We start from the raw sequence: 26,642 nt of genomic DNA, 5'->3' as shown, positions 1-26,642 counted from the left end.
CTGGTTTTGGATTTCTATATAAGTCCGCTAGCGATGCCCTTTAGTCCCCTTTCTTTTTTGTTTGTGGCTAAAACTATGAGTATCTACATTAGATCTCAAGCTGATATTGTTGGGCTAAAAATTCCATTGAGATAGGAAGATGAGCTATTGGATAGTGAGATGGCAGATGATAGGGCTGTTTTTTTGGATGAGACGCCACAGACGCTCACGTCTTTCAGGACAGCCTTGGATTTGTTTTACATGGCAGCAGCAACAAGGACGCATATAAACTGGCACAAATCCAATGGCTTTTGGATCAGCAAGACGACACTCTGGACTAGGGAGCTGATATTGGTTTCACTTGGATTCAGAGGGGTGTCTCTATTACTATGCTCTAGGAAATTTTAGAAAGTTCCAATTTTCTGCAAACCCTAATTTTGCAGCAACCCTAACCGTAAAATTAAGGGCTTTTCTATTTTGTGCCTTCCTTTGGCATAATTGAAGCTTCTGCTATGTAAATCTTTTGGGGAATTTGCCAAATTCGTGTAATTTCATCACCATTTGGTACATTCATTTGGGAATTTCACCCCTCTTGGGCCTAATTGCTCAAACTTGAGATTCTTCTCCGACATTTGGTGACTCTCACTCTGTCACTTTGAGAGTCATGGGCTGATTGCTCCATGTAGCTGCTCCCATGGCCGACATCGAGATATCTTTTGGGCATTCCCCTCATGCCATTCATCGACACTTCATCGATACGGGGGGATGTGCACACTCTTGAGCAAGCAGCTACTTTGGACTTATACGGGTTCTCTGCCCTTGCTATGCATAAAATGAATATATATTTTCTATATTCCTTATGTGTGAGTCATAGGGTACTCTGTCCTGGGTAGTCCCCCAAAAATGAATGCAATAAATTATATGTGTTGAGTCAGTCAAGGTTCTCTGCCTTGGATAGTCCTCTTAAAAAAAAGATGTATTAGTTTTCCTGTTTATTTGTGTGGCTTCCTACCACTTCATGTTATGAAGCCATGGGGGGATGTATTGGAAGGAGTCCTTCCATTGATGAGTTCTTCATTGTTGAGCCTCTGAGCCACCATGCTTGGTAGAGCCTCTGAGCCTGTTATGCCATGCTCTCCAGCCTTTAAGCCATGCTCTTAGTCTTTTGCATCCATGCATGTTGGGCCTTTGAGCCATGCTAGATGAGCCTCTGAGTCTGTTGTACCATGCTCACTAGCCTCTGAGTCATGCACACTTGCCTCTGAGATTGCATAGGCTAATAGTTGGATGTTGTCATGGGTGTGGCTTCTCTCCTCTATTCTCTCACCTTGCCTTCATGGGGGGGTGTTGGAATATGAAGCCAAAGTGAGTCAAAAATGAGTGTACTAGGTGTCTAGGGGGTGTTTTAGAGTCTAGTGGGTCCTAGACATGCCACGTGTCATATTGGGAGTTATCCCATATACACTATGGCTTTCTAGAGTCTAGTGTCACACTATATAGTGTTGTACTTGTCTTGAGTCATTTACATCAGTCAACATCAAGCTCTTTGGTACCATGTGAGACTTTTTCATTCCTTTCGTTTCCTTTCCATTTCATTTCCATTATGCTTGTTATCTTTCCTTTCCGTTCCTAGTGTTAGCTTGCTTCTCTCCCTACCACTATGATCTTTCAACTAGATGGCACCACAATTGTCATAGTCAAGGTGGCTCGGGAGACCCTGATTCTCCACACATGGGAAGGGGTCTCAATATCATTGACCCAAACTTGCAGTGCAAAGATTTGCTCTGCAAGACGGTGGTGAGAGGATTGATGCCTGGACAGGAGCCATGGAAGGCTTTTTTTATATGCAGCATACAATCCTGTACACCCACCTCGTGAGAAGGCTGCATGGACAACACTAGATGGACTTTTGCTTCAGCCCATCTTAGATATCCTTCTTGCTCAATCATTCTGAAAGCTTGGGACAGCTTCGGAGGCACACTTCGGAGATTTTCCCTCTCCTCTCACAAAGAAATTGATAGGCAGCCCGTCATGTGGAATGAAAGCACACTTGATGAGCATGTCAGACCACTAGGCATGTCGCATTATATGCAGTAGTCCACATGGGAGAGGGGCCTTACCTCGACTGTGAGGTCTTGGAAAGCTTTCAAAAAGCTTCCAAAGGAGCATAGAGTTTTATCAGTTAGTCATCTTAGAGGGAGTGCAGGGAGGGTCAACAGATTGATGCAGCCATACCAGTGGAATGGATGGATACCGATGATATGCCTATTACGGGTTCCACTTGGTTGGGTGCTTTTATGAGGATAGGTATTCCTTTTCAAGTTATTACTTTGCGGGATCCACATGAGGATGCCCTTGTATTTGATGTTTAGTCGGAAGGGGTCTACACATATCTTCTAATGATATCCTTCTAGAGGTTGCCTTCCAGCCGGCAGTCAGGATTGCAGGCTCTATGGAGCATGGTACAAATTCACAACGGTACCTAGATCCTGACCCGCTTCTTCTGGCCCTGGGTTCATGGAGACTTTGGCTCTATGGAGGTGTCCCATTAGATATTTGCAGTGGGACCTTGGGGAGTGGGATTGGATTGATGAAGGGCACCAAGAGAAGAGCATCCCCTTCTTTCGTTACACAGTTAGAAATGCTAGGAGATTTTAGCTTGGTTTTAGAGATTGCACGCCCTCTAGATCTCTTAATTGGGGCAGCTTTCAGAATTCTATAGAGTGCTGAAAAACTTTTGGAGGAGACTCTGGAAATCCCTCAAAAATATAAAAATCACTCGATTCTTTTGGATTTCTATTCATGGAGGGATTGCAGTGAACCTGTAGAGATCCAGGTTCGGGATTGATGCTACATGTTCTCAATGCCATTATGTAGTTGAGTTAGTTTAGCATTGCCTTTGGGAGTGCAGATAGGCGAGGATGATCTAGAAGGCATTTGGAAGGGTGTTGCTGGGATTTTATGCACTTCATAGATCACCCTTCTCCATGACCTAGGGCTCACTTGTTTGGCTATCTCTTATGGGGCCTCAGGTCTTCTTCTGAGGACATGACTCAGATGGGGCTTCTTGTGTTCAACGACACGTAGTAGAGTCATGTTCTCTACGGGATGTTTCATTCACTCCTTTCAGAGCTGCACATGCTTCTGTAGACACCTCATGGGAGATTTTGGCTAGTATTGCAGCTTAGCATATTTGGAGAGCCAGATGTACAAAGGCATTGGATGGATCCCTGGTTCACCCTTGTTAGACATTGTCTAGTATTGGACTGATACTATACATACTTTGATGGCCGGCCATTTAGGCGAGCATGCAGGGATCATTGAGAGAAGCCTATGCTAGGAGGGATATATTTTTTAGATCACCTTTCTTCTTAGCTTTTGGTTCGAGGTTGAGGTGGCATTTTCAGCCTCAACCCAGGTTATTTGCTAGCTCTTTTTGATTTTTGGTTTTCTCATGCATGGAATGATGTACTTCCGCATTGAGCTTGCTCTTGCGGTTTTCTTTCATACTTAATATAAGTACTTTTTTTGCAAAAAAAAAAATTAGAATACCACCCTACCAAGCTTTGAATCCGGCATCATCTCTGGTAGGCTTGTCAATAGTTACTGACATAAGGGAGTCATAAAAGTTAGTTGCTATGTGTAAGATGGCATCAATATCTAACTATAAAATCCCATCAGAGTCAATAAGAAGAGAAAGAGTTTCTCTACCATGTCTTGGGCTAAGAGTAGAGACAAACTGTTTATTGAATCTTCCTCCCATTTGAATCTAAAAGGACTCCCATGCATGAATGGCATACTTTGCTCTTTGATCTAATAAACCTATTGATGAGTCCTTGCTATAGCAAGAGTTCTTGAATCCAAGCATCTATATTTTGGTTTTGCTCCTCTTTGTAGAGCTGCTAATTGCCATCAAAGACATGTCTCCATGTCTTCTGGTACTAGCAATGGTATGATAAAATCACTTATAGTAGAGAGGGCTATTGCCACATATGAAGGAGATGGCACTCTACCCTACAAATGAGACATCCAAATTTGCAAAACATCCTCTCTGAGGGCCTCCTCTGCATGGGCGGCCTCTGGAATCTTCATTCTTCTAGAGTGGCATCTCAAATGAGGCTCTAAAAATTTATCATAACCCACTGGAAAGTGATCCAAGGTGGAAACCCCTGGCGCAATGCATACCGAGCCACCTCTATCTAATGCCCAATCATCAACATAAAATTTTCTATCCATGCATGGATGGGCATCTATAGTCTCCTATTCAACCAAAGAATAGGAGCAGATGAGGCAAAGTGTAAAATGAATTATCCTTCCAAGCATCTAAAAGATCATAGTGGTAGGGAGAGAAGCAAGCTGATGTGATAGACAATAGACAAGTACAACACTATATAGTGTGCCACTAGACTCTAGAAAGTCACAATGTCTATGGGATATCTCCCAATATGACACGTGGCATGTCTAGGACTCTCTAGACTATAAAACCACACTTAGAACACTCATTTTAAACTCACTTTGGCTTCATATTCCAACACCCCCCATGAAGGCAAGGTGAGAGACTACTGGAATGGAACCAAGAACAGAACATGACAATGACGGTCTAAGGTGAGGGACTATTGGAATGGAACCAAGAACAAAACATGACAATGACGGTCATCAAATTGGGCACCCTATGTAATTCAGAGGCTAAAGTCTGAGCGTGTTCAGAGGTTGATCCAAGCAGTCTCATGGCTTGAGACTCAACATGCTCAGAGGCTCACGTTATAGTATGGCTACATGACCAGCTCATAGGTCTAGGAATATACCAACATCTTGAAACTCGGCCACGCCTACTAACGAGACCTATCAAAGCCAATACGTATGGCTCCCACAGTACATCCCCTCTTGGCTTCATGTCATGACATGTTAGCAAGCCATACACCTAAAAATAGCAAAACCAATACATCTTTTTAGGAGGATTATCCAAGGCAGAGGACCTTTAGACTCAATGAAAACCAAAAATTCTTAATACATATCATTTTAGGAAGACTACCCAGGGCAGAGAACCCCAAAATAACATCAAACATATAGTAATAATAAAAATAGATCTCTTAGAAGTAAGAGATGTCCTCCAAGTAGCTAAGGCACATGTGTGCACATCCCTGTGAGTCGATGAAGCGCTAGGTAGAAATGCCCCAAAATATGTATCGGCGAAGTCCATGGGGTAGCTACATGGAGTAATCACATGATGACTCTGAAAATGTCGGAAGGAGAGTTACCAATGTAGAAGTAGAAGCCTCAGGTACCATGACCAATCGGAAAGTCAATAAATGCGAAGTACTTTAGACACCAATCGAATAAGCAATGTTGAAGAAGTCACTTGTTGATGTAGAGTGGTCTATATCAAGCTTGATGTAATGCACTAATCAAAGAGATCACTGTAGTGGAGTGTGTCGCAGTAGTATCGAAGAACTCACATTTAGCTCAGGATGTCTTCACCAAAGTTTGGAGTAGTCACGTGAAGGAGTCACCACAATGTAATGTCAAGAGCTCACATCAAGTGACAGGTAGAGAAGACAGAGGCAGCATAGAACTTCTTCATGGGAGATAGAAGTAGAAGGACAGTAGCTTCAAGAGAATGATGCGCAGAATACGGGCACCATCTTGCCGGCAGCAACTTCAAGAGAATGTCAGGTCAACCATGAAGAGGATGGACAGCTCCACGTTGACCTGGTTGCATCATGCTTGGGTTGTCAAATCATTGAGCTCCAAAACAAAATTCACGCACAAGAACAAATTTCATCACTTTTTGCAAGGGCTGTAAAAACTCGGATTGCAATAATGCAAAAACAAAATTTGTAATACTCAAGGTTCTCTACAACTTTGCTGAAGAAACAAAGCCATGATTCTGCTTCTAGATCCGGATAGAAGCGTCACATCGTCCGCAGGTCACAGAAAGATGTAGCTGAAGGAAGGAGAAGAGAGGTAGCACATCATGGCGTGGAGAAGAGAGCTCAACAAAGGAGAGAAGAGGGCAGCCTTCCAAGGAGGAGGAGGTAGAATAGCTTCATTGGCCTCCCTCACCTCAACCTCTTGGAAGGGAAAGGGAAAGAGAGAGTAGGGCTAGGAACATGACTTTGATACCACATGAAAGATCATAGTGGTAAGCAAGCTAACACTAGGAATGGAAAGCTAAAATAACAAGCATAATGGAAATAAAATGGAAAGAAAATGAAAGCAATGGACAAGTACTCACATGATACCAAAGATCTTGATGTTGACTGATATATTAGACAATAGACAAGTACAACACTATATAGTGTGCCACTAGACTCTAGAAAGTCACAATGTCTATGGGATATCTCCCAATATGACACGTGGCATGTCTAGGACTCACTAGACTATAAAACCACACGTAGACTACCTAGAACACTCATTTTAGACTCACTTTGGCTTCATATTCCAACAGCATCTCTACTATTGAACTAAAGAAAGGAAGGCATCCCAACCTGCTCTCTCCAGTGAATGAATGCCAACCTTCTCTTCCCCCCATTTATCTAAGGGCAACTCCACCATCTTGAAGTCGCCTCCAATTATCCATGAGTCTACAATGGGTGCCCAACAGAGAAGTTTTGTCCAGAAAAAGGACATGAATCCCCTCTATTATTGGGGCCACAAAGGTTGAGAAGAGCTACCTTACACCCCCAATCAAAAGGACCCACTGTGATCTAATGATACCGTGTCCAACCACTAGGAAAAGAGAAGAATCTAAAACTAAAATGTAGTTCCTTCCCTAGTGCCCAAAGCCGGAGACAAAAAAGCATGATTAGATAGTAGTTTACTTGACTTTGCATAATCTCTAGCATCAAGATTTTGAATAAAAATAATGTCAAGAAGTCCCCCAATAACACTTGCATGAAGTCAATTCAAATCAGCTACCTTTGGTAGGGAAAAGGCACACCACCAAGGTCTTGAATGTTGGATCCAAGTAACAATCCTCATCGGCAGAAGGAAATAGGCGACAAAACCTTACCCAAGCTAGTGGCGGAACAACCTCCCTCATGTGTACAAGATCTCCTAGAGTAGTAGAGAGGAGAAAATCCACAAAGGAAAGCATCCCCACTCTTGTGGACGGGCAATCTGTCAATAGGACAAGCAATAACCACGTCACCAAAGGTTTGAGGGCATGAATTATATCTCTGCAAAATTATCCAAAGGGGAGAAAATGCTCCTCTGCACCAAGCACGGTGCTAGAGTCTATAAGATCCCTGCCTACAAAAGAGATGAGGAGGCAGGAGCCATGAAGAATTGAAGTGAAAGGGGGTCTGCTAGACAAGAGGCCATGGCCCTGGCCTTCCCTAAGATTGGGTTAGAAGCACCACCAACCGTGACCTAGATTGGGTCAGATGCAACATTGTTCGCTACCCAAACTAGGATATCAATAGCCACTACCAAAGCTAGGTCATGGGAAGAGAAAGACCCTCTTGATTAGTAGGTTGTAAAAGGCCAGGAGCACCAACTCTAATAGGAACCAGTGGAGGGCAGTACATCCTCCTCTTCAAGGTCAATCCCAACGTGAAGGGTGTAAGGAAAATCCCCTTGGAACCAAGCGCCAAGGAGCTAGTCCTAAGCACTATACTCATGGTGGCCTCAAGAGAATCAAAAACCACCTAGACGATATCATCATTTTATAGCATTGATCTGTTCAAGAGTTCTAAAGGGGTAATGAATGATGACCTTACAAATCAATGTGTTGGAAAACTATCTTTCGTAGTAGGGAGGAATGAATAGTAGTGTATCTTTCAGCTAATTTGTAACTCCTAGGCCTTGGAGGAGGAATTTGTGGGTATATAGAGGGCTTTGTCCCAGCACTTTATGGCTTTCAGAAGTAGGTATTTCATTTGTCGAATGTGCAAGAATTTCACAAAGATGTGAGATGTTTCAAACCAAACAAGGATTGCAAAACACTTACAATCACTATGACACAATAGTGACTCGAGAACAATTCTTTCACATCTCATCTGCTAAGCTAGCTGAAGTTAAGAATTCGCAGACACTTTTATGAGTTTTGAGTATACATATACAATTATTAACAAAAGGGTTCACTTTCAAGGGAAGGGGAAAGAGAAAGGGGGAGGTAGGGGAGGGGGAGGGGGACGGGGAAGGGGAGGGGGACAGGGACGGGGAGGGACAAGGGGAAAATGGAGCACCACAAGTTGTACTCTGTATTCATACCTCAGGAAATGTGGTACTGACATGAGAAATACGAGCTTCCTTCAATGGAATAATGTTGTAAGCCTTGTTATAAAACTTAAATTCTTCTAACCGTGTAGTATCCCGCTCCATCTCCTTCTTGAACTGCAATGAAAGCATAAAAGAGGCAGAGTGACTAGCAGTTTGGAGCACACTAAAGCCCAAGAAATCTGTTTCACATGCAAAAATTCAGTCCCAAATAGGTTCCATACTACTCTTGAATTTATAATCCAAGAGGAATCAAGGAATATGTTAATGGATGTAGATTATTGGTTTTACTATTCTTCTCTTGGAAGTAATCACTGACGTATCATGGATTAAAAAGAATGTTAATGACATTCAAGGATCTACAATTTGTATAGAAAGAATTTACATTAAGTTGCTATTTAACCAAAGGAATAAATTCAATAAAAAGGATTTTGTGTCTTGTGAGAGGTGGGGCCTTGAACCCATGCAATTAACCATATGGGCTAGAACTTGATCCCTCCTAACATGGCTAGAGTGAAGATGAGCATGACAAGATTCACACGAGAGAGTCTAGTGCACCATGGAATGCAAGAAACTATACAATGAGTCTTACTCTTTTCTTTGAGCTTCACCCTCTCTAGAAGAAGCCACTCTTTAACGCTAAGCTTCCTTTTTCCATCCAAGATCACACAAGAGAGTCTAGTGCGTCATGGAATGCAAGGAACTATAAAATGAGTCTTACTCTTTGTTTCTAGCCTCACCCTATCTAGAAGAAGCCGATATTTAATGCTAAGCTTCCTTTGTCCATCCAAGAATCGTTACTTGAAACACAAGATTCTCCCGCTATCTTTTCAAATTAAGCTCTCCTCTCCAAACTCTTGGTCAAGTTCCATTCCTCCTTGTTACCAAGTTTAGACACATGCTCCTCTCCTTTCCTAGTGGACTTCCAAACCACCACTCCTCATAAATAAAAGTCTGATCATCAGGTAATAGAAGTCTTTTTCTTGGAGAAAAAAAAAATAAAAATGAAAGTACTCACAAGCAGAACAAAGAGCTTGTAGGCTTGATACTTGATTGATGTGACAAGTAACAAGTACGACTCTTATATAGAACACACACACACATATGAATACCAATGCATATGGGATAACTCCCAATGTGACACATGGCATTCATAGACACACTAGACTAGAACTCACACTAGAACTCACTAGAACATACTAAAACTGACTCAACTTGACTTCATTTCCTAACAATTTGGAGCCATTTTGTGAAGAAACGACCTACTTTAAGAGTGTTGTTGTTGCTCCTATTCATGCCTTAAGAATGCCGCCATCTGCCCCAACATCTGCCCCAACTGCAACATGAGCTGCTGCCTATGCTATTCCATCTGGTCCGATGCCTTTTCCTGGAGATTTTCTACCCCGATTGCAAGTTGAGCTGCTGCTACAGCCCATACTATTCTAGCCTTTGCTCCGAGCTTGCACTTCAGCCCGTATTGCTGCAACATTTGAAGCAGACATGGAGTATTCCAAAGCAAAAATTGTCATTGAAAAGTTTTCTAGTAAGAACTTTACAACTTGGCAAACCAAGCTGAGGCTTTTGCTTATGAAGGAAGGTGTGTGGTAGGTGGTTAGTGGCAAAGACAAGAAACCTGAATCTGATGAAAAGAAAATTCTAGCGTGGGAAACTCTCAATGAAAAAAAGGTATTTCTATCATTGGTTTGGGATTGTGTGATGATGTTATTCATCACTTGGATTTTAATGACACTACACACGAATTGTGGGACAAGCTAGAGCGCTTATTTGGCAACAAAATTATCAATTCCAAAGTATTTCTCAGACTAAAATTATTTAAGCTCCATATGAAGCATAAAGATTCTATTAATACTCATTTGAATCATATGGAATCCCTCATCATCCGAGTTGCTGCTTTGAAGGCCCTTGTTGGGAAAGATGATCAGGTGGCTGTCCTCCTTTTCAGCATCGAAGATAATCATCAGTATCATGATATCATACCAGTGCTTCGTGTAGCACGGGATATGTACTTTGATGAAATGATTGCAATGCTTCTTGGTCATGAATGAAGGTACAAGGATGTCCATGAGGAGCAGGCATTATAGTCCAAGGATAAGAAGCCATTCAATCCTTTCAAATGTACGTATTATAAGAAGCTTGGCCATACAGAGGACCGTTGTTTTCAAAAGCTTGCCAAACAACAATCCAAGGAGCATGCTAGCTTAGCGACAACTGCCACTAGTGAAGAAGAAGAAGATGACGCTATGACAACAACTTTGGCTCTCACTGCTCATCTCCAAAATCTATCCTTCTCTCAGGAGGTAGATGAGGATGATGAATATGTCTACTAAAATATGACTTACTTAGATTGATTCCCTTTTCCAATGGAGTGGCCATAGGATTAAGTTCTCCATCTTAAATTTCTGCAACAACCCCTTCGAATATTTTGTCTGAGAAAAATCTACAGAGGCTTACGGTTCCGCCACTGCTGCTGCTCCCCGCTCCTCCTGCTCCCCTCCTCACTGCTCTCCTCGCTCCCTGCTGCTCTCCCCACTCACTGCTGCTCCCCCGCTCCCTGCTGCTCCTCCTGCTCCCCTCCTCGCTGCCCCCTCCCTTCCCTCCTGCTGCTGCTCCTCTCCCTTCCCTCCTGCTGCCTCTCTCCCCGCTCCCTGTTGCTCCTCCTGCTCCCTCCCTTCCCTCCTGCTGCCCCCTCCCTTCCCTCATGCTGCTCCTCCTGCTCCCTCCTCGCTGCCCCCTCCCTTCCCTCCTCGCTGCCCCCTCCTACCTGCCCTCTCCCCCGCACTACGCCTTCCCCCGCGCTGCAGCCTCCCCCCCCTGCGCTGCAGCCTCCCCCCCCCCCCCCGTGCCTGCTGCTGCCCTGCGCTGCAGCCTGCTTCTCCCCCCCCGCACCTGCTGCTGCTCCCCCCCCCGCTGCAGCCTGCTGCTGCTTCTCCTCCCCTCTCCCTCCCCTCTCCTCTACTCCTCTTCTCCCCCTCTCCTCCACTCCTCCTCTCCCCTATCCTCCCCTCCTCTTCCCTCCTCCCTTCTTCTTCACCCTCTCCTTCTTCTGGATTACCCCTATTCTCCTATAGGGGTCTCCTGGGATTCAGGAAAGTGGACGGAGTTTTTTTTTTTTGTGTTTGAATTGGCCAACACACCTCAATTGATGAATGGGTTCCCATTCAGTCAATCCGTCTCCGCTCACGCCGGCTGCGAGAAGTGTCACTTTTTCAAAAGACGAGCTATAGCAGTTGCAAAAGGATTTCGAACATGAGTGTTCCACGATTCTCTTCGCACGCATTCATGGCTCACACCCCTCCAAGTCACAAGCTAGAGATTGGATGCTGTCGGCGCTTCCTCAGGACCTCGCCCCCCACCTCAAGGATGTTCGTTTGTTGGGACGGGGTTTCTTTCAGGTGTGCCTAGATTCCCTGGACGTCACGAGAGACCTGCTATAGGCCGGGTTTCTACTTCTAGGCTATAGGAGGATCTTTTTGTTTCCTTTCCAACTGGAATTTGACCTAGTTGAAGAGGACAAGCAGGGAGTTTCTGTTTTCATCAGGTTCCCTGGTCTTCCCTCAGTTTATCACCGGCTTCTTTCAGTTATTGGCGAGAGGTTTGGTGTGGTGGCAGAGATCCCCCCTCTCCCTGGCGAGCCCTCTTCGGCTGCTAAGGCGGTCAGGATGGACGGGGTTCCTAGGGTTAGGGTTATTGTCCAGGACCCCAATATTTGAGATGACCACATCATGCTACAGCGACCCGATGGGTCTTTCTTCCGCCAGAGATTTGAGGTTGCAGGTTGGCAGGACCAGTGCAAGATTTGCAGATCCTTGGGACACTTCGCCAGAGATTGCCCAAAGAAGAAAAAGAGGCCCACAAAGCAACCAGCTCGTACTAGCTTACGATAGAGAGTTGGAGCAGGACATATCGCTCCACAGACATGGCCTCAGACATGGGCTCCCCCCTCTCCTAGGGCTACTCGAGTCACTTCGGCACCCCGCTCCACCTCTGGCCCACGGTGGGCTCCGGTCGCCGCTAGGCCCTCTACTCTAGTTCACTCCTCCACCTCTTTGGAGGCTACCCCCTTGGAGCCTCAGGAGGAGACTACTATTCAGGAGCCTTGTTCGACTCCACCCTTGGATCAGGCTGTACCTTCCTCAGCAGCGCAGGTTGTTGGTACCTCGTCTGCACCACTTTTTGATCAGGATCCAGTACTGGTGCCTCCCTCTTTGGACAGAGGGAAGGGGGTTTTACATTCTCTTCCTGCTTCGGTAGGAATCCTTCATACCCCCTCCCCAGGATTGGCTCAACGGAACTCTTTTTCCACTTTGGAGGACCTCTCTAGCCTCCTAGATGATGATTTTGTACCCTCTACTTTTGGAGAGCTAGTTATCGGCTTCCCTGTTGAGAGATCCTTCTCTCTCTCACCTGTGGACTTTCATCCCCTCGGACCTCGTGTGTATGGCAAGAGGTCTGCTTCGGTAGAGGCTTCTGTTTCCGCCACCAGGTCGGGTAAGGTATTCCAACCCACTTCCTCCCGCCGATGAGGATAGCCAGTTGGAATATACAGGGATTGGGCGGCATCCCTCATCGCCGTCGCAGACGGCTGATCAGAAATCAACTCCATCCAGGTGTTTCAGGTGGTTCCCTAGACATTCTTTTTCTTCAGGAACACAAACTGAATATCAGAGATTGCTCCAAGTCATGTAAGCTGCTCTCAGGCCGGACTTTTTGGCTTCCTGCCTTGGGAACCAGAGGAGGTACATGCATTTCAGTTTTAGACTCTATTCTCCCTCTGGTCATTGGATACGGTACCATAACCCCCTCCAGGGCCCAGTGGGTTTTACTTCTGATTGGCGGACGTAAGGTTGGTTTCCTCAACCTTTATGCTCCAAACAACAGAGGGGACCGTGTTTTGTTTTGGAAAGAGTTGCTCTCGTGGGCTGACATTGCGGATTCATGGATTATTGGAGGTGACTTCAACATGGTTGAGGCACCTTCTGATAAGAAAGGGGGCAGAGAAGGTGGTATCCACTCCCTTGAGAGAGCAGCCTGGGATGCCTTTTTGTTCAGGTTCAGTGGCAGAGATGTTTGGTCAGATGATGCATTTCTTGTTCAGTCTCAGTCACTTTTGTTTTCATGGTCAAACCATAGGGTGCAGATGCCTATCCATGCTTGGATTGACAGATTCTATGTGGGTGACTGGGCTCTTGATAGAGGGGGGACAGTTTGCATTGCATCCGGTGTTTCCACTTCAGACCATTTTCCGGTAATTTTGTCCATTTCAGAGCCTCATCTGAGAGGACGGTCTCACAGTGTCAAGATCCCAGACGCCTAATACACGGATGAGACTCTCACAAAGGCAGTGTTGGAGATCTCGGTTTCTCATATGTAGGGGGGGGTGGCCGGTCCTTCACATGTGGCCACAGCACTTGACATTATCAACGACTTCTATGACTCAGTTGCTAGTGCTCGGCGAGGTGAGGTACTCAGGCGAGAGATCGGTATCCGCCGGCAGTTGGCAGCCCTTCAGAGGGAGGAGCAGAAACGACCTTCAGATGCTTGGATACAGGAGCGCCTTGCTGCGGCAAGGGCTCACTTGCTGACCTTGCTTGATCAGAGAGCAGAGTATGCCTTCCATGCACGGGAGTCCTTTTGGATACAGATGGGAGGGAGAGTCAATAAACACTTTTTCTCTACACTTGGGCCCCAGACATAGAAGAGAGAGTGTCAGGCAGCTTATTGACTCTGACGGCGTTTTGCAGTCCCATCCGGAAACCATCGTGCATTTAGCGACAGATTTTTATACCTCCCTTCTTTCTGCAGATCCGAACTCACAGGCCAGAGAGGTGGCTAGAGATGAAGTTTGGCAGAGTTTACCTGTGTTGGTCACCCCAGAGATGTTATGCTCACTAGATGCACGCTTTACCAACACGGAATTCAAGACTGCTCTTTTTGCCCTTCATAAGGGCAAATGCCCTGGTTCTGATGGTCTTACTCCCTCTTTTTTTATAGCCTTTTGGGATATGATAGGTGATCATATTATTTCAGCCCTGCAAGGCATTTGGGCCTCGGGTGAGATGCCTGACTCACTGACCGAGGGACTCATTCACCTTATCCCAAAAGGTGGCAACAGGAATTTTGTATCCCATTGGAGACCTAGCACTCTTTACAAAATCCTTGCCAAGGCGATCAGCATCCGACTACAGCCCCTTCTTCCAAATCTCATCCATGATACTCAGACAGGCTTTGTACATGGCAGGAGCATTTTTTATAATATCTTATCCTTTTGGGAAGCCACAGAGTGGGCAATGCAGAGTGGACAGAGGCTAGCAATTTTACTCTTGGACTTCGAGAAAGCCTATGACAGAGTAGATTGGGGTTTTCTTGAGGGCACTCTTCTATGGTTTGGATTTTTAGATGCTTGGGTCAGAGGGGTGGCCTCCCTTTACAGATCAGCCCACAGCCAGGTTTTGATTGGAGGGGTAAGGGGTGACAGGTTTCAAATTTCCAGATCAGTTCGTCAAGGATGCCCTTTAGCCCCCTTCCTCTTTCTTTTTGTGGCAGAAGCTATGAGTATCTTCCTTAGATCTCAGGCTGAGCTTCTTGGGCTGAGACTACCTTGAGACAGGAGCAGGAGCTTTTTGACTGTGAGTTGGCTGATGACATTGTCATTTTTATTCAGGCCTCCTTGCAGTCACTTGATTCTTTCCAGACAGCCTTGGATATTTTTTGCTCAGCTGCAGGGGCACACATTAATTGGCATAAATCCTTTGGCTTTTGGATCAATGATGAGGACACTCCAGGCTGGGGAGTTGACATTGGTTTTTCTTGGATTCAGAGGGGTGTTCGTATCAAGTATTTGGGATGCCAAGTAGGATTGGACATCTCTCCAACACAGCAGTTTGCCCCAGTACTAGAAAGTATAAGGAAAAAGCTCCTATTCTGGAGCTCTGCCAAACTCGACCTTGCATCTAGAGTTGTGGTAGTGAACCAGGTTCTCTTGGCCACCTCCTGGTTCGTGTGTTCTTGCTAGTGCCGGTCTAAGGATTGCATCACTCAGCTCATCAGACCAGTCAGGAATTTTTTATGGAGCGGACTTGATGGCACAGCAGATGTTGCAGCAAGGGTGGCCTGGGAGACTATTATTCTCCCTACATGTGAAGGGGGCCTTAATGTCGTTGACCCGGACTTGCAGTGCAGGGCATTGCTTTGTAAGGTGGTGGTGAGGGGACTCACGCTTGGGTAGGAACCTTGGAAGGATTTCTTTTTTGGACGCATTCAAGCTTGCACACCAACCTTGGGAGATGATTGGGTGGACAGCCCTCGATGGATTTTCACATCAGTCACTCTCAGATCTCCTGCCTCTCCTCTTATGACTGCCATCCTGAAGGCTTGGGGGAGCTTCAAAAACACTCTTCGAAGGATTCCACCTTCTACCGTCGAAGAGATTGATAGGCAGCCAATCATTTGGAATGATAGTATTCTTGACGAGCATGCCAGACCACTAGGCACTTCTCATTACATGCAGTGGTCTAAATGGGAGAGAGGCCCCGCCTACACAGTAGGCACTTGGAAATCTTTTATCAGGCTACCTGTGGATCAAAGACTGCAGTCCGTGAGTCACCTCAGAGGGGTAGCACGCAGGATTCAGCAGATAGATGCAGCCATCCCGGTGGAATGGACAGTTGAGCTCCCTATTACTTCCACCACTTGGATGGGGGCTTTTTCGAGGACATCAGTTCCTTTACAGGTGATCGCTCTCCGAGGTCTCGGGGAAGATGCACTGGTCTTTGATGTTGGGGATGGAGGTTTACTTTCTACATCCAAGGATGGCATTCTTCTTGAGGTTGCCTTTCAGCCTGTCAGGATTGCTAGTTTTGTGGACCTTGGAGCGGGCTTGCAGTGGTACTTAGACCCCAACCCTTTGCTCAAGGCCTTGGGATCCTGGAGGTTGTGGTTATATGGAGGTGCACCTATCAGGTGCTTGCAGTGGGACCCAGGAGAGTGGGAATGGATAGATCATGGGCACCGAGAGAGGGGGATTCCCTTCTTTCGTTTCACGGTTGGTAATGCCAGGAGGTTTCAGCTGAACAGTAGGAGTTGGATTCCCTCCAGAGCCCCCCATTGGGAAAGCTTCTTCATCACCGCAGACTTGCGTAGAAATTTTTGGAGGAGGCTCTGGAAATCCCTCAGAAAGAGAAAGATCACTCTTTTCTTTTGGCTTTCTATTCATGGAGGGATTGCAGTGAACCTGTGGAGATCACGATTTGGGGCTGATCCCACTTGTCCTCGATGCCATTTTGCAGAGGAGTCAGTGCGACATTGCCTTTGGGACTGCAGTCAGGCGAGGACTGTTTGGAAAGGGGTTGCTCGGATACTTATCATCTTTCACACTTCCCCTTTCTTCATGACTTGGGGCTCGGTCGCATGGTTATCTCTTACCGGGCCCCAGGTGTTTTATGAGGGTGAGCCTTCTTCTTGGGCACTCTCGGTCCGCCGGCAGGTGATAGAGCCCTGCTCTCTACAGGATGTACCACTTACTCCCTTCAAAGCTTTTCATGTTTCAGTGGACACCTCTTGGGAGATTTTGGCTTAGCATTTCCTCTTGGCACATTTGGAGAGCCAGATGTACTGAGGCCTTGGATGGCACCCAGATACACCCATTACAGGTGTTCACGGGTATTTGGTCTGACACGGTTCACACTTTGTTAGCCATATGGGCTAGCATGCAGGGCCCCAGCCTCTTCTAGAAGGACTATATTTCATCGAGTTTGGAGAGATTCTCCCTTTTCCTCGGAGGTTTCTACCGGATTGAGATGGCACTATCAGCCTCAATCCTTTCTTTTTGGCTCTTGAGCTTTTCGTGCATTGCATGATGTATCCCGTATGGAGCTTGCTCTAACGGTTTTTCCTTCATACTTAATAGAAGTCTCTTTTTGCAAAAAAATATTTTGTCTGAGACAGAGAAATTCCCTCTTGGGTTTTGCCAAAATTCAATGTCAAAACAGTATTGTAAGAGGTCATGCACTGCTGCAATTTGCTGCAAATTACTGCGAGTGAGTATGATATCATCGACATAAAGCTCAAGCATGACCAAATCTGATTTTTGCTGCAAAACATATAAATTTGGAGCCCTGGAACAGCAAGAATTGATGTGTCTTATGATACTATGCACGTGGCACTTGCTTCCATCAAGGTTTTCATGAGCTTGCATACCTTGTGTTCTTGTCCCTAAACAACAAAACCTTGGGGCTGATGCACATAGACCTCCCCTTTAAGATCCCCATTGAAGAAGGCGGTCTTGACATTCATCTGGTACACAGACCAACCATAAAACGCATGACAAAGCAAATGGTAGTCATCTTGGCCACCGGAGCAAAACTCTCCTCATAATATATCCCCTCTTCTTGTGCATATCCCTTGGCAACTAAATAGGCTTTATACTTCTAAACTGTACCATCTTTCACAACCTAGTGGTCAAGCCAAGCAGGCGAAACCAGTTGACTCCTAAATCAAGTACCACCATTGGAATGAAAATCAAAGTAACACCAATGGCAGCCCAGGCTTGTTCAAAGTCTTCTTTGAACCCAGAGCAAAGGGAAAAAGCGAGGAGAGAAGGCTTGTGTTTTGGATGCCTTCAGCCTCATAAGTGGAAAGATTGTCCACGAAACAAGGATGGTCAGATGACTGAGATGGTGGTCTCAGAATGCGACGTGGAAATGGAGGGAAGTCCCAGAGCAGAACAGATGCAGATTCAGCTAGTGGGATCTTCTCAAAGGTCAGTGCCTTTTTTGTTATGTGTGCCTGTTGCTAAGTTAGTAACTAGTGCACTTGATAATATCCTGTCAAAGCCTGTAGCAACGGGGTATATAGCCTTTAATGATACGGAGTTAATTAAGATGAAAGGGCAAGTAGCTAATCATGATGTCATTGTGTTGTTTGACTTAGCGTCAACGCACAATGTAATTAACTCCAAGCTTGTAAAGAGGCTAAAACTAACGACTAGCCCATCTGACTATGCATATACAGTTAGAATGGCAGATGGAAGTTCAATTGTGCTATGGGACCAAAGGGTTACCCACTTGGAGCTTCGAATTCAGGACTATGCTGAGAAGCTTGATTTTGAAATGACTAAGCTTGCTCATGCAGACATAGCCCTGGGTAAGGCTTGGCATTCTAGGAAGAATCCAGCCATAGATTGGAAAAAGCACATTTATCAATTCAAGATGAATGATGTGCTGTATGTCTTACGAGGTGAAAAAGATATACCTCACGGACCGTTGGTTTCCGTGATGGAAATTCGAAAAGCTCAAGAAGAGTTTTTGTTTCTTTGCACAGCATCGGTAGAGCCGATTGATGATTCTTTGACTAGCACTGATGTTGCTCAAAATGGAGAGATGGCTAAGCTGGCTGATCAAATAGCAAAGGAGTTCTCTGATTGTTTTAGCGATCAACTACCTTATGGGTTACCTCCAGAGCGGAATGTTCAGCATAAGATTGAACTAATCCCAGGGGCAGAATCTGTAAATAGACCTCCCTATAGGTTGAGTTTTACTGAAGAGGTGGAGGTGCGAAGACAACTGGAAGAAAACCTCAAGTTGGGACAGATTCAACCAAGTTTCTCACCTTTTGCTTCGCCAGTGATATTAAAGAAGAAGAAAGATGATACTTTTCGCCTCTGTATAGATTATAGAGCATTGAATAATATCACTATTAAGCATAGGTATCCGATGGCTCGATCGATGATTTGCTAAATGCATTACATGGAGCCGTAATTTTCAGTAAGATAGATCTTAAATGTGGCTACCATCAGATCCGTATTAGAGCCGAGGATGTGCATAAAACCGCTTTTAGAAGCAGGTTTGGACATTATGAGTTTTTGGTAATGCCCTTTGGACTTACCAATGCTCCAGCTACATTCGTCATGCTTATGAACGATTTACTACGTCCGTATATCGGAAAGTTTGTAGTACACTTTATGGACGATATTTTGGTATTCAATAAAAGTATTACTGAGCATCATGAACACTTAAGAATAGTGTTCAGTACTTTGAGGAAAGCCAATCTTTATGTAAATAAAAAGAAAACTATACTGTGTATGGTAAGACTTGAATATTTAGGATTCATAATTACTCCTGAGGGGGTAGAAATGGATCCAAAGAAAGTGGCTACGATATTGACTTGGCCAATCCCTCAGAGTCTGACCGCTTTCCGATCATTCTTGGGATTTGTCCAATTTTATCAAAGGCATATCAAAGGATATTCCGAAATAGTATCGCCATTGACTCACCTGACCTCAGATAAAGTACCTTTTATATGGGGACATAATCAACAGGAATGTTTTAACACCATAAAACAAGCTGTGGTCTCAGGACTGGTGTTAAAATTAGTTGATCCCCAGAAACCGTTTTTCCTTGAAACCGATGCAAGTGGCATTGCAGTAGGAGTAGTTCTCCTCCAAGAGGGAAGGCCAGTAGCCTTTGAAAGCAAGAAGCTTTCTCCCTCAAAAGGTGGATGAGTTCGTCCAGAGCCTTTGGCCTAAGGCTCATGTGTTAAAATCCAGGAAGAAAGATGACCTGGCATCCAGAAAAGAAATGGTATGCTGAAAAGAAATGGCAAGGTAGTAGTACCTAATCAGAATGATCTCAAGCAGAGAGTCATTTAACAATGCCATGATAGCCCATGTGCGGAACATCCAGAAGTCGAGAAGACATATGACCTCGTGAAGCGAGATTTGTTTTGGCTAAAGATGAAAAAGCATATTCATGAATATGTGACATGTTGTTTTTCGTGTCAAGTAAGTAAGGTAGAATGGGTGAAGCCACCTGGACTTTTACAGCCCTTGGAGATACCACTAGGTAGGTGGGAGAGCATTTCCATGGACTTTATTGTAGGTTTGCCTATGACACAAGGTGGATATGATTCTATCCTTGTGGTGGTTGATCGTCTTACCAAGATGGCTCACTTCATTCCAACTAGAGAGTCTGTTAGTGCCCCGCAAGTGGCGAATTTTTTTATTAGACATATATTTCGTTTGCATGGATTACCCAAATCCATAGTGTCAGACAGAGATGTCAAATTTACCAGTCATTTTTGGACTGTGGTGTTTGAGACACTAAGGACTGAGTTGGGAATGAGTAGTGGGGATCATCCAAAAATGGATGGTCAGACAAAAAGAATCAACCAAATTTTAGAGGATATGCTTAGAGCATATGTGTCATTGAGGCAACATACATGGGACAAGTGATTGCCTTTGTTAGAGTTTGCCTACAATGATAGAAAACATTCCTCTACAGGGTTCAGTCCGTTTGCACTGAACTATGGTTATAGACCAACGAATCCAACTATAGTTGGAGTACCTCAGAAAGTGCCTTGTGCCGTGAACTTTGTGGTTCAGATGTGGGAGATGCTAGCACTTGCGAGAGCTAACATCCGCCAAGCTATGGATAGAGCTAAGGCGTATGCAGATGAAAACCGATCCGCTAGAGAATTTAAGGAAGGAGAAAAAGTTTTTCTCAGAGTTCCTTTGCACTCTAAGTCTTTGACTGCAGGAGAGTGTGCTAAGTTATCACCTTGATATTGTGGGCCACGGTTAATTCTAAAAAGAATAGGCAAGGTAGCCTATAAATTAGAATTGCCACAGGATTGTAAGGTGCACCCAGTGTTTCATGTTTCTCGTTTAAAGAAATTTTTGCATATAGGTGACTCACTAATCGAGGGTGTTGTTTTGTTTCAGGAGATAGAGGATAATGCAAGATGCAAACCAACAGGAATCTTGGACCGAGGAACAATGCAAGTACGCAATCGGAAGATAGCCACGGTGTTGGTTGCATGGCATGGGCTACCTCTATCAGAAGCTACTTGGGAATCCGTATACCAGTTATGGAGAGTATTCCCAAACTTTATCATCGAGGACGCTGATGCCTAAAGAGGGAAGGAATGTTACACTCAAGTCGAGGTAGCATGACCTCGAAAGGGTCAGTCGACATTTTCCTTTAAAGGATCAATGTTTGTATTATATTTGTTTGGGCTTCATGTAAATGATTAAAAAGGAATCAAGGTCAAGGTCCTTGGTGAGGGTGACATGGCACTAGACTAGGTGGATCCAAGGCTAAGGGACCTAAATGCATGAAATGTGCCAAGGGGCAAATGGTTTTAATGATATCCCAAGAGAGGGGTAAATGATGCATTAAGAAGGGACCCTAAAATGAAGACATGTGGCATACTAGATCCATCTAGGGAATCTTGGGGCTTGGTGGAAATCAAGTAAGAAAAAGCTTCAGCGTAACAATTTGAGATCAAAAGAGAACTTACGACCACCGAGATCGGCTGGGAGGTGATTTAATGTGCCTGCACCCGTGATTCGACGTAACAAGCTAGGAGTAAACAAGTTTTTGCGTAATACATGGCATGCCATAAATCACCTTGAGCAACAGAAGATACAGCCATAGCATGCTGATTATAGGGCTGAGCATCATGCTTGTAAAGACCCATGCTGGCCTCATAAGAACCTGTAGCCACTATCTCATACCCTTTCTTTGGATCCTTGATCCTGCATTGATCATCCTCGAATTCCACAAGCATGCCATGGATGGAACTGAAAACAAGATTTTTCCCCAAGCCAAGAACATACCAGACATTACGGATACACTTTTTCTTTCCTGAATCTAGAAGGATGGGAACATCTCCCACTCCTATGATGTCTTGAGTTGCATCATTAGCACAAGTAACCTATCTACCCCACAAACATGTTTGATTTCTTCAAACCACTCTTTCTTGTGAGTCATGTGCTTCGATGCATCACTATCTAGATACCAAGTATCTATGGCAGCAAATGAAGAATCCCCAGATGAAGCAAGAGAAGCATCATGTGCAACTAAATCCCCCCTAGCACCAAAGCTATCCTAAAATGCAGTAAACACATAATCCTTTCCCTCTTGTGCAAAGTCTACATGAGATGGTGAAGCATTGGCATTTTCAGCTGGTGCCACATAATTACTACTTGTGCTTTCGCTCTTTTTCTCATTGGCAATCCTTCTCTGGCACTCTGCAATGTATGTTTTTTTTTTCAAATAGATCACTTCATTAAGTATGAATGAAAGCCGCAAGACCTGTGGGAGTACATCATGTCATGCATGAGGGAAAAACAGCTCAAAAGGAGTTAATAAAAATCCAAGGTGGAGGCTGAAAATGCCACCTCAATCCTGAGGAAGACTTAGAGAAGAACGGAGATCCTTTGCAAACTCTGAAAAAATCCTCTCTCCTAGCTGTAGCTGCTCTGGAGGATCCCTATATGCTCACCAAGATGGCCATTAGTGTGTGTATAGTATCAGTCCATGTATTGGCCATAGACTGGGAAGGATGAACCTATGAATCCTCCATCGCCTCCGTACATCTGGCCCTCCAATTATGCCAAGCTGCAATGCCAGCCAGAATCTCCCAAGATGTGTCTACCGAGGCATGAGCAGCTCTTAAAGGTGTGAGGGGAACATCCTAGAGAGAGCATGACTTCATAGAGTGTCGTCGTATATAATGAAGGATGAGTATGAAGTCAAAACTCCTCTGAGTTGCCCGATGCAGCTACACAACTTCTAATATCCAAACTTGCCTTTCAAAAATGTGCACGTGACGCAAAACAAAGTCACCCAGCTGAGGAGTGCTTCCTGGCAAAAATTTTGCAATAAAATTAAAGCTCGAGATCACGCGAAGCTCGTGGGAGATCACGACAGCCAAAAGAGAAGTCAACCAGCAAGAAGTAACTTCTTCTCCGCGATAGAAGTGAAACAATAGCACGCGGAAGAACGGGGAAGCAAGTGACATGGCTGGAAGGACTAGCTCTGATACCACATGTAGGAATAAGAATGGAGAAGAGTTGTGAACACAAGAGAACAATAAGTGAACACAAGTGAACTCCAACTGAAATGTTCAACCAAATGAAGTACAAGTACTTGGTATATATATAGTCCAAGTACTAGAGCACACAAAAACTCTAAAATAAACTAAGTCCTAGTCTATCCTATACCAGCATATCATTGTATATATCTCTACAATGCCAATACCTACCTAATAGCCCAAGTACCTAGTAGACAAACCTCTAGTAGACAAACCAAATTCTAAATCCCATCAAAAGAGTCCCCATCACTCATCCAAAATCTATTGGATTTGTGCCAATTAATCTCCCACTAGAAGGCGCAACAAATCCATGGTGCATTTGGCTCAAAAGAAAGGTGGAGCTGCCTGCATGGCCGGCAACCTGCTCCTTGTCGTTCTCCCTCTTGCCCTGCTCCCTAGCCCCTATCAGCCCCCCCCACCCCCCCTTCCCTTAGCTCCCTCCCCCCCCTTCCCTTAGCTCCCTCGCCTCGCAATACTCTAACCAGTGACAGCCTGCTGTAACTTGCAAACTTCTTCCTTCGCCAAATCATGTCCTACCTGCTGGGTTTTAGAGCCTAGACAATGCATCATTAAGCTACCTCTCACATCACACCTTTCTCCTTCATTTCCTTCTGTTACTTGATCACGTTTTAAAATCAGGTAAGCTGAAGCACTCTGTTTTGGATGATTGGGCTCTGGACAAAGGTGGGACAGTATGCATTACACCTGGGGTGTCCACTTCAGATGATTTTCCAGTTATTTTGTTGGTTTCAGATCCTCAAGGGAGAAGCCGCCAGTATCAGTGCCTTCTATGCAGAGGAGAGCTTCACAGAGGCAATGTTGCGGACTTGGGTATCTCACATGCACTATGGGCAGCTTTGCCCATCAGATCTAGCTGCAGCCCTCTCAGATATTAGCGGCTTTTATCATTCATTTTCTCGTATCAGGAGAGGTGATATCCTCACGCGAGAGATAGGTATCCACCAGCAGTTGGCTGCTCTTCAGAGGGAAGAGCAGAAGAGGCCTATAGATACTTGGATTCACGAGTGCCTTGCTGCAGCAAGGGCTCACCAGCAGTCAATGTTAGATGAGAGAGCAGAGTATGCCTTTCATGCCAGAGAGTCATTTTAGACTCAGACGGGAGGTAAGGTTCAGAAGCAGTTCTTCTCTATTCTTGGCCCTAGACATAGTAAAGAGAGTGTTTCACAGCTTGTTGACTTAGACGGAGTTTTACAAACACATCCAAATGTCGTCTTGCAGGTAGCCATAGATTTATATGCCTCCCTTCTTACATCAGATCCTAACACACAAGCCAAAGATTATGCTGGAGTTGTTATTTGGCAGCAGTTACCTATGTTGGTGACTGGAGATATGATAGTCTCACTTGATGCACCCTTCACCAACATAGAGTTCAGAACTGCTCTCTCTGTCCTTCACAAGGGCAAGTGCCCTGGCTCAGATGGACTTACCCTCTCCATTTTTATTTCATTTTGGGATCAGATTGGGGATCACATTACCTCAGCCTTGCAAGGCGTTTGGGACTTGAAGAGCATCAGGAGGAAACTCATTTTTTTGAGCTCTGCCAGACTTGACCTTGCATCCAGAGTAGTGGTTGTGAACCAGGTATTATTGGCTACTGCATGGTTTGTTTGCTCATGTCGGTGCAGATCTAGAGGTTGTATCTCTCAGCTCATAAGACCTATCAGGAACTTCCTATGGAGTGGGTTAGATGGCACCTTAGATGTTGTAGCTAGGGTGGCCTGGGAGACCCTCATTCTCCCCACAGGGGAAGGAGGAATCAATATTATTGATCCGAACTTGCATTGTATGGCCTTGCTCTGCAAGTTTATAGTGAGAGGATTGATGCCTGGACAGGAGCCTTGGAAAGAGTTTTTCTTACACAACATTCAGCAGTCTTGTACACCATCTCATGGGAGAGATTGGATGGACAGCTCGTGATGGATCTTTACTTCAACCCATGTTAGATCTTCCTCTTCCCCTCTCATGGCTACCATTTTTTGGGAAGTGGGAGAGAAGATGGACATCATGGAGAAGAGTGTCCGAACCAAAGAGCAAAACGTTCCATTGATTTGAGAGGAAGTCCTCTCATTTATAGAATGGGAGAGAGGGTGGCCTAGATCATAGGTACCTCTCCTACATCAAAGGAAATAATTTCCTACATCATAGGGACTCCTCAATCAAAGGCACCTCCCCATGTGGGGGCCTTTGCATTACAACATCACTTATGTCATAGCCTAGACACATCATAGCACTAAGTGTATTACACACACACACACACATGATCATAGGACAAACCCTTGATCACACGATTCCCAACATACCCCCCTTAAGGGTTTGCCTCTTACTATGTCATGGATTCATCTAGGCACATAGTTTCACAAGCCATCTCATGGTGGTCAAGGATGAATCTATGGCTAGGATCTCATGCTAGCAAAGGTGCCCAAGGGTCAAGGAAAATGGGATAGACCCCCTTAAATGGTTATCTCCCTTCCATGTACAAGGATTAATCTTAGGCCTTTTTGTGGACCTAGTTTCTCATGCCTGCAAGAGGTACCATGGAGGCAAATACATATCACATGACCTATATCATATGGTGACCAAAGGTACATTCTTTTTGGAGTACTACTCCAGGCAGAGAACCTCAAAATTAACCAAGTGATGATTTAAAAAACTCAAAAGATCAAGTTTGTATTTTCTTCTACCACAAAGTTTGTGACTTAATTTGTTGATGGAGTTCTCTCTTCAACCAGATTTAACATGCTTTTCTTCTTCTTCTCATTGCAAAACTTCTTTGAATGATTGTTCTTACCACAATAAGTGCAAGGCTTGATCTTGTAGCAATCTTTTTAAAGATAATTGGTCTTTCCACAATGTTTGCATGCCTTGTACTTGCTCTTTGATGTAAACTTCACTGCAAGTGCTTGTGTGTGCTCTTCACCATTTCTTGAAGTCTTCTTTCTCTCTTCCTCTTGTAGAGCACTGATGATGCCCTCTAGTGTGGATTGGGGAAGATTCTTCAAGATAGTCACAACATAATCATAGTCTTGAGGCATACTCTTCAAGAGCATAACCATAGCATCATCTTCAATAGTTGAAGAGTTAATTGAGGCCAATTGTGTCATAAGACTCCTCAAAGTATTAACATGAGCTGCAATAGTGTCTCCATCCATCTTACGTTCAAAGAACTTAATTTTCAAATTCAACTTAGAAGTATGAGAACTAGCACCAAATAACACATCTAACTTATTATGCCAGGCCTCAGAGAGGGATCCCAAATCAGAAATATGATGCCAAAAATCGTCTTATAATCCTGAAGCATGAGTGCATAGGCCTTCTCTAGCCTTTTATCATCTGCAGGTGTAGTTGAAGAAGAGTCACTTGCCTTTCCTTTACCTTTGGTTATGGTGGATTCTTCTTCTTAAGATGATTGATTCTTTGGATTAACCAAGTCCCACAAATTCTCTTCATAAGCACAAATTTGATTTTTATTTGCCAAGTGTGAAAACCTTGGCCATTCAACTTATCTATCTTAAAGGTGGCCATTGAGAGGG

The 26,642-nt window shown here is 44.6% G+C and overlaps 1 protein-coding gene across 1 annotated transcript in view; it reads right to left on the bottom strand.

The window, feature by feature from the left end:
• The window catches only part of LOC147894679 (callose synthase 9-like), a 433,662-nt gene extending 425,358 nt beyond the window's left edge, over nucleotides 1–8,304 (bottom strand). The window contains exon 1 of the mRNA XM_087384939.1: nucleotides 8,194–8,304. Within this exon, the coding sequence (XP_087241065.1) occupies nucleotides 8,194–8,304 (111 nt within the window). The remainder of the gene's footprint in view (nucleotides 1–8,193) is intronic.
• Nucleotides 8,305–26,642: the final 18,338 nt, after the last annotated feature.

The sequence above is a fragment of the Dipteris shenzhenensis genome, chromosome 14 (assembly GCF_047967505.1).
Source record: "Dipteris shenzhenensis isolate YYH24624 ecotype China chromosome 14, Dip_SZ_1.0, whole genome shotgun sequence".
NCBI lineage: Eukaryota > Viridiplantae > Streptophyta > Polypodiopsida > Gleicheniales > Dipteridaceae > Dipteris > Dipteris shenzhenensis.
Note: the sequence above shows the minus strand (reverse complement) of the source record. Positions and strands in the feature narration are given on the sequence as shown.